A 17,398-nucleotide genomic window follows, 5' to 3' on the forward strand; every position below is an offset into this window, starting at 1 on the left:
TAACTGGCTAGGGTGTGTTCAAGCTTTGTTAGCAGGGTTTATAATAAGCTTGTTTAATTCAGTAGTCTTTTTAAAAACTTGTTTGTAACAGCTGTCCAAAGAGACCCCCTATCATACGGATTTCAGACAAGGAGTTGAGCTTCTCATTGCCAAACTACACTGAAGCCCTGACTAGGAAGGATGGTTGAATAAAAATTATCCCAAGCCATTTAAGGGACCTGTGGCAAAAGCATGCTGTTTCACAGACTTGTTTTGAAACTAATAGTGTATCATTCATGTTTACCCTGTACGAAGCTGCCCCTCCAGGGATAGCGTATTGGCTCTCAGGATGCCAACTTATCTACAAAATCATTTTGAAGATGCAGAATCGCATGTTTGGGTGCTTCCTCCCGATATGCAGAAAGTTAGCACGTTGGGGGAAAGCCTTTGCCCTTGTCTACCAGGTTTCCACAGGCATGTTGTAGTCACGAAGTACTGAACAAACTTCTTTCTCAGAATATGGCTCATTGGGTCTAATCCCTCACTTGTCCCCCATTATAACCACCCAGCCACCCTCCCTTGTGTTCTTCTGGTATTTTCTTGCAGAGCCTATATGATGGTGCAGACTCTATGATGCAAAGTTTACTGTTTACTACTGTTTGTGGGTAGTGCTGTGGTCTAAACCACAGAGCCTAGGGCTTGCTGATCAGGTCGGTGGTTCGAATCTCCGTGATGGGGTGAGCTCCCGTTCTCGGTCCCTGCTCTTGCCAACCTACCAGTTCAAAAGCACATCAAAGTGCAAGTAGATAAATAGGTACCGCTCCAGCAGGAAGGTAAATGGCATTTCTGTGCATTGCTCTGGTTCGCCAGAAGCAGCTTAGTCATGCTGGCCACATGACCCGGAAGCTGTTCGCTGGCTCCCTCGGCCAATAAAGTGAGATGAGCGCCACAACCCCAGAGTTGTCTGTGACAGGACCTAACGGTCAGGGGTCCCTTTACCTTTACTGTTTGCATTCCCTTTTAGTCTGCATAGTCCAGATAATGTGACACCAAACAATACCAATCTCAATGTTTCCCCCCTGTAAATTCAGGTTTACCCAATGCAGATATAATCTGGTACGCTGGAGGAAATCGGTCTCCAAACTGCTCCACTTGGCATGGTATGGCTAGGCTACCCATTTCATGTAATCCAGTAAAGAATTGTCTGCTAACGTATTTGCCTTGGAAAAAAATACCATGTATAAAAGTAGATGTGTGAGATACAATGCTTTTTTTAGAAAGTAAAAAACAGATTTATTTATTTCCGTTATCTCTGAACATTAACTATATATACACAAAACCAAATAGAACATATTTTACACTATGATGAAGTTACAAAAACACGCAGTTGTTTTTGCCAGTGCTTTAGCACAGAGCTGATTACTTATACTCTTATAAGTATTATTAATCCAAGTGTTATTAATCCATCCTATACCGAGTACAGAGGCTATTTAGAATTGGCCGATTGCTTCTGTCGCTCTTCAATGATTTCTTTGATCCAAGACAAAATCTGCCTGTTTATTTCCATCAAGATGTCGTCTGCATTTCGTCCTCTAGCTGCCATGCTGTGGTTTGCCTTTTCAACCCAATGGATTTTCTTGGGCGCTTGCATTTTGACTGCAACGCCATCCAGCAGTTGCTATTGAAACAAATGGAGGGACAAAATATATCAGAAAGAGGTATCTAACTCTTAAAGAGTTCATTTCCCACAGAAGCCAGCATTACTTGGGTGCGGCAGTCAATAACTGTCAGCATGGCACAGGAATATATTTTGTCTTCGCACAGTTCTCTAAGCAGAGCATCATGTGGGATGCAAGAAAAAAATGGTGGTGTTTAATAGTGCTAGCAAGATTATTAACGAGTGCTGCCCTTAACTTCATGTGCACACTTTAGTGGGTAAGATAGATGAATTTTTTTTCCAGAAAATCTGCCTTGCTCTGAGAAAATATACAAAGCTCATTGCTAACAGAAGCGGCAGTAGAAAAGATGTAAAATCATATACTATGTAAACAAAAGTTCTAAAATGAAGTATGGTTTGCTTTTGATACAAACTGGGCAATTCCAAAGGGGGAAATGTGTTTTTTTATGGGTTTGACTTATTTGTTAGTACTGACTAAGAAATAAATAACTAAGTGTGGAGAAAGGGAGAGGAGGTGAAGTTTCTGTTCACGAAACCAAAGCTTCTCACCCGCCATTAATTTAAATTGGCAACCCAGCAAGACAAACCTCCAAAAGCTCCTTTCATTACCCTGTTAGAAAACATGGGCTTATCTCATCGATATTGCACATTTTAAGCAAGAGTGTTATTTGCTCCACTTTCCAGCGCGTCTAGGTACTCACTTTATCACACATCTCATCTGTATCTCCAGACACGAATAGCACAGGGGACTTAATGGACAATAAATCTTCATCCCGAAGTTTAGAGTGAAGCTTTGGTCGATGCAGCGGGTAAGACAAGCATATCAGACCTTGAATGAAGCTGTCATTATCTTGGTCCGCTTGTCGTATCACAGAAGCGGCAGCGCGCGAGCCCATTGAACGGCCTACATCCCATTAAGAATCAAGGGGGGGGGGATACATTTTTTGTGATTTAAGCTATGCATTCTGTATAACAACCATTTTCTAGGACTTCTAATCCTCCGTATTTCTCTGCTGAAAGCACTCAAAACTCGGGAACCTGCTACAGTTGGTGCACATTATCTAGGGATTAATTACATGGAGGCAACATGAACTTTTGCAGCTACCTCAGTGCTGCTGGAGGAAACATGTCAGGCTTAACTCACAGCCAAGAAGCTGTCAAGGTCCGTAACAGTTTTAGGAAAAGTTCTGTTGAATCAGGTCAATTCCAGCTCTGACTAACCGGATGCCTTTAAACGGGGGGCGTGGGAGAGGTCAGACCATTCTGTCTGGCAAGCTGAAATACTTGTGCAGGTGAAAAGATCAGAGTGCAACCCTGAATTCCTTCTCAAATAGGTAGTTAGTAAATTGATGCATGGAGTTCCATAATTAAAGGTTTGGATCACAGAAGTAGAGTTGGAAGGGACCCCGAGGGTCATCTAGTCCAACCCTCTGCAAAGCAGGAATCTCAACTAGATTATACATGACAGATGGCCTTCCAACCTCTGCTTCAAAACCTCCAAGGAAGGAGAGGCCACCACCTCACACAGTTCTTCCTGATGTTTAGTCAGAATCTGCTTTCTTGTAACTTGAATCCATTGGTTTGGGTCCTAGCCTCATTTGGGGGCAAAATGAACTGTTTATGTTGGCCTTTGACTCTTTAGGTGAGGACAAAGGTCTGTGTTGTTCGGAAATACTAAGCAGAAATACAGTAGTACCTTGGGTTAAGAACTTAATTCGTTCTGGAGGTCCGTTCTTAACCTGAAACCATTCTTAACCTGAGGTACCACTTTAGCTAATGGGGCCTCCCGCTGCCGCCGCACAATTTCTGTTCTCATCCTGAGGTAAAGTTCTTAACCCGAGGTACTATTTCTGGGTTAGTGGAGTCTGTAGCCTGAAATGTCTGTAACCTGAAGCGTCTGTAACTCGAGGTACCACTGTAACTTAAATCCGTATCTTTAAAATATACATATGCAGTCAACAACAACAAAAACCTGGTACGTGAAATGCCTGCCTCATTCAAAAATATTTGTCAGCACCATGTTTTGCAGGAAGGAAATAAGAAGCTGTGTTACATATATACACCACCAAATTTTCTTACCTCCAAGAAAAATGCCAGAAAGTGTGTAGTTGCCTGATGATCTTAAATACTCCTTTTTAAAAAAGGTTAGAGATTAATATTTTTTGGATAATTCAATACAAACATCTAGAAAGTAACTTGCTAAAAGATGCACACAGAACAGGAATATCTTTCAATACACTCAGTTTCTTACATAGCGAAAAATAAAGAAACCACATGAAAAAGACCCATACATATAAATTTTATATTATGAAGTCTACACGTTGATTGGAGGAAGCTACGTATGGGCGATCTGGTTTAGACTGCAATCCGATACACATTTATTCAGAAACCCAAATGAGCTAAATGGGGCTTAATCCCAGATAAAGAAGTAAAGGATTATAACACTTTAGGGTACAAGAATTAGCACAATGCTTCATTCCCCTTGAACTAAAAAGCAAACTTGGTCTTTCATACCACAACAGCTTTATATGCTTTAGTTCTATAGATGATATTGAGGCTTTTGCAGGTAAATCGCAGACACAGAAATCCATGAGAGGCCAGGTAGTTTGCCAAAGATACAAGGTGAGAGAAATTCATATCACCAGATGCTCCATGCGTGAGAATCACAGCATAAGGCAGCTTCTTCTCGGGGATGGAGAAAACTGCATCTAGATATTTGCTTCCAAATGGTATTTTCACACTGGTCTAGAAAGAAAAACACTGAAATCAGCGAATATGTTTTCAGCACACATGCATAAAACACAGTGTATCAGACTAGCTGCCATGTTGGTCCTACGCTTTGACACAGGACACTCGAAAAGGAAATGGAAATTGTTCTTGTGACGAAGGGCATTTCCAGATTCTCACAATTTTCAAGTCACATCCGGTCACATCCTAGCAAATTCAGGTTACACAATTATAGCTGATTACTCAATAACCCCGCTTCCTAAAAATTTCAGACTTTTTGCTGTAAGGAAAGTGGTGGGGAACCACACTGGAAAGTGTGGAATGACACTTGCTGTGAGGCACTGCCACCTATTTAAACAAATCAAAATGAATGCTCATTACATAGCCAATGTCACCTAATCTCCCTGTAAAACAAATTGTCAATAAACAAGTCATCTGGAGGCATCCTAAGAGACATAAGAAGATACAGTTTTCTCTGTTCTTGTCAACGACCTAATGCAACATCTCCAAAGCCAAGTTACATTAATCATTTGGTTGCTTTAATTTTCCTGTGTGTGAAAAATAAAATGCTGGTTTGTTTGGAAGTGTTCCAACAACGTTTAAACTATCCATATAATTAACAATGTAGAGCTGGACTTGTAAACACCAAGTAAAATGTTTTAACAAAACTTTTTTCCCCTCTTTGGTAAAAGGTATAGACTAACATGGGCACACATGAAAAGTGGGGGGTTGTTTTTGTGTGTGTGTGTGTGTGCTAGTGGCTTCTGTGAATTTATTAAGCTTGTTTAGGATTAGAATAGGAGCTTTAAAACCAAAACTGCATACAGAGCAAAGATAAACTTGTGGCGACATACCTCTGAACAGTCACCCATTTTCCTGTTGCAATCTCGCAAGTTCGTGTCTCAGAACGCTCGACTGCAAGTTGAAATTAAACAAACGTGAATGGCTGCCACCCAGCAGCTCAACATGCAAAACCATAGGAGTATGGTCTATTGCTTGCTATGGGCAGGTAAAAAAACCCTTACTGGACATCCCACAGCCTCTGGTATTCAAAGATATACTGCCAGACATATTTGACTCCTACAGAACTTCCTTCCAGCTTTGTAAACAGCTGCACAAACTACTCAGGGTCCATGGAGTTTAAACTAATGGCTTCCTACTGCTCCATGTTAATAGACACACCCACCCACCCCGGGGCTTTCTCTTTGTGGAACAAAAAAAACCTGTCCAGACGTTTATCAAGATTTATCAGTTTCTAGGCCCAAGAAATTCAAAGCAGGCAACCCAAATTACTAGTGCAACCAGACGTGGGCAACTAAGCACACCTGCTCACCCTTCTCAGTAGAAAAATATCTAAGTAAGTAGCAAAGAGAAAGCACACTGACTTGTGATCATTGGATGACAGATGGTAGATAAATTTTGAAAATAATAAAATACATAATAATAACTAAGGGGCATGAGGAACGAATTGGGGGGTGGGTTAGTTTTAAAGGGCAACAAACTGGACACTTACTTAGCTTGTTGCTATAGCTATCCCACAACAGAATCATAGAATCTCTTGGCCTGCGATGCAGGAATCTTTTGCCCAAACTGGGGCTTGAACCCACAAATCTGAGGTTAAGAGTATCATGCTTTAGTGACCAAGCTATCCCTTGGTCCACAAGAAGGGTGAAGGAACTTGGCACTATGTGGGTTTTCTGCTTCAAGCATCAGGGACTGTGAAAGACAAGAAGAGCAGTCTTCTGGCAGTACATATTTGTAGCCCCTATACACACACAGTTCTTTGCCTGCCTTTCTGTGCTCCCCGTTTCGAGATGTCCCCTTTGGTATTAATATATAGAATCATAGGATTTGGGGCTTGGAAGGAACCCCGAGGGTCGTCCAGTCGAACCCCCTGCAATGCAGAAATCTCTCTGCTGAGGATAAGGCGTTTTGTCCAAACTGGCAAAAACTGCAAGCTGCAATAAAATGGTTAGTTTTGAAGGTGCAGCAAAACATTTATTTTTCGGGGGGGGGGGGGCCTGCAAAGGACCCCACCTGCGAGCTACGCACTCACAAAACCAGAAACGCAGTTGGCAGATTCGTAACGGGGGCTACGACGCAGCAATAAAACTGCCGGAACAAGCACAAAAGCTAAGCAGGACCTGGCGTGGTTTCACACTGGATGGGCGGGACTGCGTGTTTTGCATTGCACGGGGTTGGACTAGATTGCCCACGGGGTCCCTTCGAACTCTAGGATTCTAAGAGAGATTTCCCTTTCAGAAAAAGAAAACCCCGATTCTTTCTTTCCCCTCCTTCTAAGGAAACTCCCACCCAGCGCTCCTGAGGCTGCAGCATCCCTTATGGCTCGTTTACTCGGGAGTAAGTCCCGCTGGATCCGGCAGGAGGAGAAACTTGCTCCCGGAGTCATGCGCGCTCGGGATCACGGCTCCTTCTTTCCCCTTCCCGCAAGAATGCCAGCAATTGCTCGCTACGCAATTGCATGCTGGGAGTTGTAGTACGCGCGCCAAAGTGAAAGCCCAGCCTGCGGCTCTTAATACGGAGGGAGGAAGTCGAAGAAAAAGAGGGACACGCCTACATTACGCCTTGCCTCCCCCCCCCCACCCGACGTACACCCGGTGCCTTTGAGGCGCGCACACACGTTCTCAAATGGAACAATGGCCACGTGAATCTTTTGCTGCTGTTGTTGTCATTTAGTCGTGTCCGACTCTTCGTGACCCCGTGGACCAGAGCACGCCAGGCACTCCTGTCTTCCACTGCCTCCCGCAGTTTGGTCAAACTCATGCTGTTAGCTTTGAGAACACTGTCCAGCCATCTCGTCCTCTGTTGTCTCCTTCTCCTTGTGCCCTCCATCTTTCCCAACATCAGGGTCTTTTCCAGGGAGTCTTCTTTTCTCATGAGGTGGCCAAAGTATTGGAGCCACAGCTTCACGATCTGTCCTTCCAGTGAGCACTCAGGACTGATTTCCTTAAGAATGGAGAGGTTTGATCTTCTTGCAGTCCATGGGAATCTCAAGAGTCTCCTTCAGCACCAGAATTCAAAAGCATCAATTCTTCAGTGATCAGCCTTCTTTATGGTCCAGCTCTCACTTCCATACATCACTACTGGAAAAACCATGGCTTTAACTATACAGACCTTTGTTGGCAAGGTGATGTCTCTGCTTTTTAAGATGCTGTCTAGGTTTGTCATTGCTTTTCTCCCAAGAAGCAGGCGTCTTTTAATTTCGTGGCTGCTGTCACCATCTGCAGTGATCATGGAGCCCAAGAAAGTAAAATCTCTCACTGGCTCCATTTCTTCCCCTTCTGTTTGCCAGGAGGTGATGGGACCAGTGGCCATGATCTTGTTTTTTTTTATGTTGAGCTACAGACCATATTTTGTGCATATTTCACCCTCATTAAAAGGTTCTTTAATTCCTCCTCACTTTCTGCCATCAAGGTTGTGTCATCTGGATATCTGAGGTTGTTGATATTTCTTCCGGCAATCTTAATTCCGGCTTGGGATTCATCCAGCCCAGCCTTTCGCATGATGAATTCTGCATATAAGTTAAATAAGCAGGGAGACAATATACAGCCTTGTCGTACTCCATTCCCAATTTTGAACCAATCAGTTGTTCCATATCCAGTTCTAACTGTAGCTTCTTGTCCCACGTAGAGATTTCTTAGGAGACAGATGAGGTGATCAGGCACTCCCATTTCTTTAAGAACTTGCCATAGTTTGCTGTGGTCAACACAGACAAAGGCTTTTGCATAGTCAATGAAGCAGAAATAGATGTCTTTCTGGAACTCTCTAGCTTTCTCCATAATCCAGCGCATGTTTGCAATTTGGTCTCTGGTTCCTCTGCCCCTTCTAAATCCAGCTTGCACTTCTGGGACTTCCCGGTCCACATACTGCTTGAGCCTGCCTTGTAGAATTTTAAGCATAACCTTGCTAGCGTGTGAAATGAGTGCAATTGTGCGGTAGTTGGAGCATTCTTTGGCACTGCCCTTCTTTGGGATTGGGATGTAGACTGATCTTCTCCAATCCTCTGGCCACTGCTGAGTTTTCCAAACTTGCTGTCATATTGAGTGTAGCACCTTAACAGCATCATCTTTTAAAATTTTAAATAGTTCAGCTGGAATATCATCACTTCAACTGGCTTTGTTGTTAGCAGTGCTTTTTAATCGTAACAAGAGCCAAAACAAAGGCACAAAGAATTAACATCAATAAGAGCAACAAACCCCCAATAAAAGCCCCTATGTTGTTGTTGTTCCTGCCCATCTGGCTGGGTTTCCCCAGCCACTTACAGCATATACAGTGGTACCTCGTTTAAAGAACAGCCCTGTTTACAAACTATTCGGTTTACGAACTCCGAAAAACCGAAAGTAGTGTCCTGGTTTGCGAACTTTACCTCAGTTTACGAATGGAAACCGAACAGTGGCACTGGCAGTGGGAGGCCTCATTAGGGAAAGCGCACCTTGGTATAAGAATGGTTTCGGTTTAAGAACGGAGTTCCAGAACGGATGGAGTTCGTAAACCGAGGTACCACTATAAAAACATAGTCAAACATCAAACTACAGTTCCCAGGATTCTTGGGCAGAGAAGGGCTTTGAACATACCGTTGTGTGTGCTGTCTTTGTAACTAGCTGTTGGGAGAGGGACTTTATGGGGGAAAGTGGAATAAAGTGCACTGTTTGCAAGAGGACATCTGTGAATGCACTCTGTTGGGATTGCAAACCACCAGAGCCGTTTAATAAATGAAAGCTTTGAAAGCAACTACCAAGGGCTGAGAAATTGGGTGCAGATTGTGAGAGTGTAAATTCAGATTATCTCCTCTCCCCTCCCTTCCCACCAGGAATAATATTTAAGGCTGCATGCACACTGGACATTTAGAACACGAGCCCTTCCATAGAGTAGACCCGGAACTGTAGTTCTACTTAGCGATAGATCAGAGCAAATGGGAATTGGGGAAACTGGGGAAATTGGGGGTTTGGGAGGGCAGGAAAGCAGGACAAGACAAAAGTGTGGATAATCCCTAAATTTGCTTCCTGTTAGCCACCCTGTGCTTATAAGGGAGCATATTACTCTCAAAGGGACGCGGGTGGTGCTGTGGGTTAAACCACAAAGCCTAGGACTTGCCGATCAGAAGGTCAATGGTTCGAATCTGGCGGTGAGCTCCCGTTGCTCGGTCCCTGCTCCTGCCAACCTAGCAGTTCGAAAGCACGTCAAAGTGCAAGTAGATAAATAGGTACCACTCCGGCGGGAAGGTAAACGGCATTTCCGTGCACTGCTCTGGTTCGCCAGAAGCGGCTTAGTCATGCTGGCCACATGACCCGGAAGCTGTACGCCGGCTCCCTCGGCCAATAAAGCGAGATGAGCACCGCAACCCCAGAGTCGGTCACGACTGGACCTAATGGTCAGGGGTCCCTTAACCTTTATTACTCACAAAATGAAGGGTGGATTTTATTGCCATCTAAGAACTGCTTTCTGATGGTGTGCCAAAAAAATCTAGGTTTTTTTAAAAAAACTAATTCCACACCAGCAACCTTTATAATTTTATGGGTTTAGGAGATAAACAATTATTTGCAGGGATAGCAAAGATTTCTGTGTTTGCCATTTATAGATCTAAGACCTGCAAACAGCACATGCAAGGGATTCAGTGCAGGTACTATTGAATGCACAGTTTCTAAGCAGACACTTCAGGAAGTTTCCTTTGTCAACATTTAAAAGTCAATAGGCCTGCTGACCCGGCTGCTATTTTGGGCTGTGTTCACCAGTTGGAAATCTGCTTGCATCATGGTTTAATGCCTGCTGGGAAATAAATGTGCCAAAGATCTTCGTGTCAACTGACTTCATACTAGTGGAATTTGTTAAGACCAAAAGTCAAAATCCACAAGCCCTGTGATAAGCTCATCCAAGAGATCGACTTGGCTGCTATGTGTATCTTCTAGACATTCCTTTCTAAATTAGCCAGGGCAGAGAAGTATCAAAGAGAGACCGCTTGCCAAGTTAAAAATAATTATTAGGAAAACATAACACAGGGTAAAAGGCCTGAACCTAGTCAGGAACTGCTCAGATTCAACAAAGAAGTTGTTTTGGAATCAAAAGGCCAAAGGAATGCCTCCATCTAGTTAAGATGAGTAGCCAATAAAATTACTGCTGTTATAAGGCAATATTTCATTGCTTTGATGAAGTTCTGAGTAAGGGATGGAAGGACTTCTCAATTATCTCAGTTTCTCCTCTTCTTGTCAACCTTGAATTCAGCTTTCCACGTTTCTACTGCAATTTGCTGTTTTTAAAATGAAAATTATTGAGCATTTTAGCACAAATTTATCCCAATGAACACACTTTTGTATGCAGTTTGGATTAACGTACACATTTTTGCAAGCAATTTATCCTAATATAATGCATTGTTATATTAGTATATAATATGGTTGGACTCGATGGCCTTTGTGGTCTCTTCCAACTCTATGATTCTATGATTCTAGTATGTTATTTTCACTAACCTTATTCATTTTTATATGCATCTCCCCCTAGTGTAGACATTTTTAAAAAATTGCTTGGAGGATTGCTTTGCAAAAATTGAAAAATTCAAATAGAGAAGGATGGCTGTATTGTTTCAGAAAATGCACATTTGATATATTTTCCTTTAAATGCAAAGTGTGTTGAATTCTTAACCCTATCCAAAGCTCTGAGCAGTGGTTCAAAAGTTATTAAGGTTCTCTTGCCCCACTGAAGTCTACGGGAGCCCACTCACAACTAACCCCACAGTGACAAACACACCCACCCACACCTTGCTCCACACCGAACCTCCACACACACCCTGCCCAAAACTGAAACCACACCCCAAAGTGAAACACCCACACAACCTGCCCCACACAAACAGCCCTTTCACAACACTGCATCTTCTACTGATCCAAACATGCAGACACTGACCCACACTGAAACCCCATGCACACTCCACTAAACCCCCACTACCAACCCCATCCTGCCCTGCAACCCCTCCCCACACTGCAGCAACTGGAACCCTCACATGCACAGTGAAAGACACACACATTCACACACCTTGGTCTAATAGATGGAACTAGGAACCTTGAAACAGCGGGAGCAGTCTTGCTGCAAGAAGATCCTGTTTGTTTCTTTTTCACATTTTAGGATATGTGAGCGTCTATGCTGAAGGGGAGCGCCCTTGCATTTTTCAAAGTCTGCATTGGGTACCCAAACTGATAGATTCCAGATGATGTGGCCTACAGTTCTCATCAGTTTCCGCCATCAGAAACTATGGCACATGTAGCCTGAAATTTACATTCGCTGTACAATCCAGTGCAAGCTTTGTATACAAACGTCCTATATTGTGTTTGCCTCAGCATGGCACTATACATATAAAGCTCCGAAGGGGAAAGCAAGGAACAGTGATCTTGCATCTTCTTTAGCTTTAGTTATTATTGAGCATCTGCCCATCAGCAATCTGACAGTCCTAAGTTTTAGACCTCTTGTAGAAGGATGGAATAGGAACCTTAGCAAATCTCTTTCTCCTCCTTGTATTGCATCACCTTTCAGCGCAGCCCCTAGAAACCTTAAGCAGAATGCACACCATCTATTTTGATCACAGATGTGTGTAGCCTGCCTCCAGTTATATTTAGTTCAGATCATTATAAAATTCCCAAAGAGGTTCCAGGATGTAGTCATAGAATAATATGCATTCTCGTCTTAAGGAATACAAATAGAGGGGGGAAACAGAGATGAAGGCAGTAGAATCATCCGGCCACCACTTCTTCTTCTTCTTCTTCTTCTGGTTCTTTCTAAAGAGTAAAGTGAAATAAAGACTAAAGTTAGTCTTGTTGAGAAAAAAGAATCACACGCGAAGACATGCACACTAAAGGTGAGATCTGAAGGAGTTGTGTCCTATTCTTCATTCCCCCGCCCTCTGCTCTCTGGGAAAGATATTATAGTATGATTTTATAACCATCACAACACACCAAGGGAAGAGCCCTCATTTACCAAGTGCATTGTGCATCTCTTAAGCAAGGTGTGCGGAGAGGGGTAGATATTTACCACCTGAAATAAATCAATAAATAGCAAGGAGTATTTGACTGGTTTCTAATGTGGTATGGCAAGTATCATGATAGCCTGCTTAAAGATATAGATTTCTCTGATAGGCTTGATCTGCCAAAGGCAGCTCTGCATGAAAAACATGTGCCTCTTTAGGAAATAATAACATTATTCACTGAGATCTACATTAACTTTCTGGCAGCTATTGCACAGCTCCTGGTAATATTTTCTGTTATCTTTTGGAAACGCACTGCTGCCAATTTAAAAAGAAAAAAAGAAGAATCTTGGGCCATTGATGCACTCACACATTTTTTAAAAAATAAGAATTTTTATTATAGATTTTCTTTGTTTCCAAAAGTACATGCATTGTCTCTTTTTTCCGGGTCATAGAGTCTTTTCTACAGATCAGTTACATTCGACATGAGACTTTAGTGTTGTATACAATATATGATGCCATCATTCCTGAGTTCCCCTCTCAGGTAAAGGTAAAGGTAAAGGGACCCCTGACCATTAGGTCCAGTTGTGACCGACTCTGGGGTTGCGGCACTCATCTCGCTTTATTGGCCGAGGGAGCCGGCGTACAGCTTCCGGGTCATGTGGCCAGCATGACCAAGCCGCTTCTGGCGAACCACAGCAGCGCACGGAAATGCTGTTTACCTTCCCGCTGGAGCATTACCTATTTACCTACCATTACCATCGTGAATTGTTTATGAGAAACTTCGGGCATCTAGTTGTTTGCCTCTGTACTGATATCTATTCTGTTGTTGTTGCAGAATCTGTCAAGGCACTGTCCGAATAAAGATTAGGGGATCATTTTCAGTTTGTTGTTGTTGTTGTTTAGTCATTTAGTCATGTCCGACTCTTCGTGACCCCATGGACCAGAGCACACCAGGCACTCCTGTCTTCCACTGCCTCCCGCAGTTTGGTCAAACTCATGCTGGTAGCTTCGAGAACACTATCCAACCATCTCGTCCTCTGTCGCCCCCTTCTCCTTGTGCCCTCCATCTTTCCCAACATCAGGGGCTTTTCCAGGGAGTCTTCTCTTCTCATGAGGTGGCCAAAGTATTGGAGCCTCAGCTTCAGGATCTGTCCTTCCAGTGAGCACTCAGGGCTGATTTCCTTAAGAATGGAGAGGTTTGATCTTCTTGCAGTCCATGGGACTCTCAAGAGTCTCCTTCAGCACCAGAATTCAAAAGCATCAATTCTTCAGCGATCAGCCTTCTTTATGGTCCAGCTCTCACTTCCATACATCACTACTGGATGTATGGAATTTCAGTTACTAGATGATGTATTTCAGTTACTGCAGCCTAATAACACGAACAGGGTCCTTGAAGAAATGCATTTGACAAGTTGTCCTCACCTAGGAATTTCTGTCTGGATTATTCCCAACAAAATAGGACTCTGGTCTTTAAACCTTTTTTTTCAACTCATTATACATCATTTCCCAATATTCTTTTACCTTTTTACACGTCCACCACATATGGAAAAAGGTCCCCTCCTTTTCTTTGCATTTCCAACATGTATCGGATTGTACTTTATACATCTTAGCCAACCTACTCAGAGTTAGATACCATCTGTGAATCATTTTCAAATAGTTCTCTTTCAGCGCGTAACATGAAGTAAATTTCAAATCAGTTTCTCCCAGAGGTTTAGGTCTATATTGTGTCCTATATCCATTGCCCTGTGTGTCATTGAAGCTTTATCTAGCTCGTCTTTTGTTTCCCATTCTAATGAAAGGTTATACATTCTAGACAAAAGTTTATCCTTATTTTGTAATAGTTCATTTTCAAATTGTGAGCTTTGGTCAACCCCCCCCCCCCCAAGAAAAATTGGTCTAATGTGAACATGTCATATACCTGATGATATTGTAACCAGTCCGTAACTTGGCTTCTGAAGTTTCCCATGGATCTCTTACTCTAGCTTGATCTACCAATGGCATTTGATACCATTGACTATGGCACCTTCCTAGACCTTCTCTGTTGGGATTGGGGTTCCTCAGTGGTTCTGCTCTTACCTGCAGGGTCGATTCCAGAGAGAACCACTTCGTAGTTATGTGCCAGCCCCTGGCACTTACGCCGTGGGGTGTCAAAGGGTACTATTCCCCCCCTGTACTACTTAACATTTCACGAAGTCACCGATAGTAGTCCTAAGAGATTTAAAGCACGAGGTCTTCAGTATGCTGTTGAAACTCTGCTCTATTTCTCATCCGAATCAGGACTGGACGTGCAAGTCATGAGACGGTAACTGGATGCAGTGGTGGGCTGGATGAGGGCCAGTGATCTGAAACTGAGCCTGGTAAGACAGTGTCCCTGTGGGTGGGTGGTTTCTGAGTCCGGGAAACTGGCCATTTGCCTATTCCGGGCAGAGCTGGACTCCCTTTGAAGAAGCAGGTTTGTAATCTGGGGACCTTAATTGATTCATCCTTCTCACTTCAGTGGCTATGAGTGCCTTCAATGACCTTCGGTTGATATGCTCGCTATAGCCATTCCTGGATAATCTGGCCCCAGTGATCCATACGTTGGTAACCACTATGTGGGGCTGCCCTTGAGTGTGATCCAGAAACTGCAGCTTGTGCGGCATGCTGCTGCAAGGCTGTTGTTCTGTAGCTAACTGCTGTCAACACATTACAACTCTGTTGAAGCAGTTGCAATGACTTTCTATATGTTACCGGGACAGGTTCAAGGTGTCGTTACTTGTTTCAAAGCTCTGCATAAATTAGGACCAGGATACTTGAGAGACGGCTCCTTACACCCCTGCCTGGCTATTACCTTCCAGGTTTGAGGACTTCCTGCTATTGGTCTTATGTCCACCATTAGTGACAAAGTGACATAGGATTCATTACCATTTGAGCTAAATTTCTGAATGAATTTTAAAACTATTGCCCACTCCTCATCTCACAGCATTGTACTGCTTTTTTTAACTGTGTTGCTTTTGGTGTATATTTGGGGGTTTCCTGTATACCCCTTTGATATATCACAATGTGAGTAGTTTATAAATCATTTAAAGCAAGTTTCAATCTGAGATTGTTTGATGCTGAAACAACATATATGGAGGGCAACTTGTGAACTCCACATGGAGCTGTCCAGGGTGCTCTCTGAAATATCAATTCTTTACTCCCCTTGCTCTGCTGGAACCCAAACTATTGTCTCGACCCCACTGTTTGGACCGGAACTCTCACACTACTGAGGATGTTGCCTGGAACAAAATAACCAACTGGTCTATTTCATATCTAAAGTGTTCTGCATCCAGATCTACATCTAGAGCTGTAGCTAGGATGCCTTATTCTATTGTCCCAAATGATTTCCTCTGTTTCATACATACATACATACATACATACATACTTACATGCATGCTGTTTTGTTCTTATTTAGGCCAGGGAGATCTTTGTTCTGCGTTCCAGAATTTGGTAACTCTCAGCAAGATGTTCTTTCAACAGATCAGCATTCATGATCCTCACCTACATATTTGCAAGGATAAAATAAAGCATTACCTGCCTAAAGGTGGAGGTGGTTCTGGCCAAAAAAAGAGGAAAAGAGCAGGTACTTGTGAAACACAAACATGGGAAGGAGAAGAAGACATGATACAATTTCTCAGTGAGCATGTTATAAGGAGGCATGCCAAGGAAAATGAGCAGTGCAAACTTGATCTTATTCACTGCCTTTACACCGCAGAAGTGAGCCAGAACTGCATTTTTGTTTCATTAGGCCGGATGACAGATGTACCTTTATGCTGTGTGCTGCGAGAGAGATTCTTCTTTGGCTATAAATTTGTCAGCCCCCTATTTAAGGGCACTTCATTCCTGCAACGGTATTAGGTGACACGATGCAGTCACTGGTGTGTCTGCTGCAGCAGCTGCTACAATTCGCTGATACCTTGAAGTGGGGAGACGCAGGAGTGGTTGGCAGCGTGTGACATTTTATGGCTGTTCCCTCTTGTCCTCTCATTGAGCTAATCAGAGTAAATGCCAGTAAACAAACCTCTCTGAGCCTCTGCCTCTGTGAGGCAAGCAGCAAAGTCTCGGGCACTTCCACGCACTTGCAACACAGAATGCCTATCCCATAAGCATTTTCCCGTGTTGCCTCACTCCATGTACAGTGGAAATTTGTTCCTCTCTGCATGCTAAGCTGGCCTGATGCAGAGATGCTACCATTATTGTTCTTACTTGAATTCAATACCTCATGATCCCAAAATACAAAACCTTTAACATTTAACTGTTGAACCTAGAAGCATGATGTCCCCCATAGCTATGCAGTTACTCATAGTAGGTGCAAGAGATTATTGCTATTTATAATAGGAAATAGAGAGTTTCCAGGCTAAGAATTCAAGAGTGTGTTATGCGTAGGGGTAGTGATTCCTTGGTTAGCTTGGCAGGGGGTTGGACTCGATGGCCCTTGTGGTCTCTTCCAACTCTATGATTCTATGATTCAAATCAACTTGTCTTCAGGCTATAATGCAGCAGAAGGCATGGGATGGTATTCCACTAAGTTTTACTCAGAGAAGTTTTACTCATAGTTCCCATGGATTTGCCTTTTCCATGTAATGAATTCGGAAGCCTAAATCTTTCACTTAAAGCACTGTCAGTTTCACCTTGGACTTAGTAAGATACACCCCACCTCAGACACATACACACACACACACACACACACACACACACACACAAAGACATATTTGCAATGCGATTCTACACATCTCTACCCAAAAGTAAGTCCCATTCAGCTCAATGAGTCTTCCTTCCAGAGATAGAGCATAAAATTGCAGGCACATGAGCCTCTATGGCATTAGTTTTTGTTCTATCCACTCTTCATATTGTTGAATATATGTTTGTAATATCTTGTCTGTGTCTCACACTGTCATTTACATTATTTGCACCCAACACAGGTATCATGCACACTCCCTGTTGGCACAAGACTTCTTCACACCTGCAACCTAACAACTGATTCCTGGTAGCTCTGTCTCTTCCCCTCTCTGTATTGAAAATTTCTCCCA

The 17,398-nt window shown here is 43.1% G+C and overlaps 1 protein-coding gene and 1 long non-coding RNA gene across 2 annotated transcripts; both read right to left on the minus strand.

Moving 5' to 3' along the window:
* Positions 1 to 1,230: 1,230 nt before the first annotated feature.
* On the minus strand, positions 1,231 to 6,854 carry TEX30 (testis expressed 30). The gene is made up of 5 exons (XM_077927680.1): positions 5,239 to 6,854; positions 4,172 to 4,402; positions 3,737 to 3,788; positions 2,359 to 2,561; positions 1,231 to 1,657 (listed from the first exon to the last, which is right to left on the minus strand). The coding sequence occupies exons 1-5, from the start codon at positions 5,254 to 5,256 to the stop codon at positions 1,466 to 1,468; spliced, it is 696 nt and encodes a 231-aa protein (XP_077783806.1). The 5' UTR covers positions 5,257 to 6,854; the 3' UTR covers positions 1,231 to 1,465.
* Positions 6,855 to 11,385: 4,531 nt separating this feature from the next.
* LOC114596514 (uncharacterized) lies at positions 11,386 to 16,271 on the minus strand. Its single transcript, XR_003706541.2, has 3 exons — positions 16,135 to 16,271; positions 15,758 to 15,869; positions 11,386 to 12,162 (listed from the first exon to the last, which is right to left on the minus strand). It is a non-coding gene; the product is annotated as an uncharacterized LOC114596514 (long non-coding RNA).
* Positions 16,272 to 17,398: the final 1,127 nt, after the last annotated feature.

Source organism: Podarcis muralis, chromosome 4 (assembly GCF_964188315.1).
Source record: "Podarcis muralis chromosome 4, rPodMur119.hap1.1, whole genome shotgun sequence".
NCBI classification, from domain to species: Eukaryota; Metazoa; Chordata; class Lepidosauria; order Squamata; family Lacertidae; genus Podarcis; species Podarcis muralis.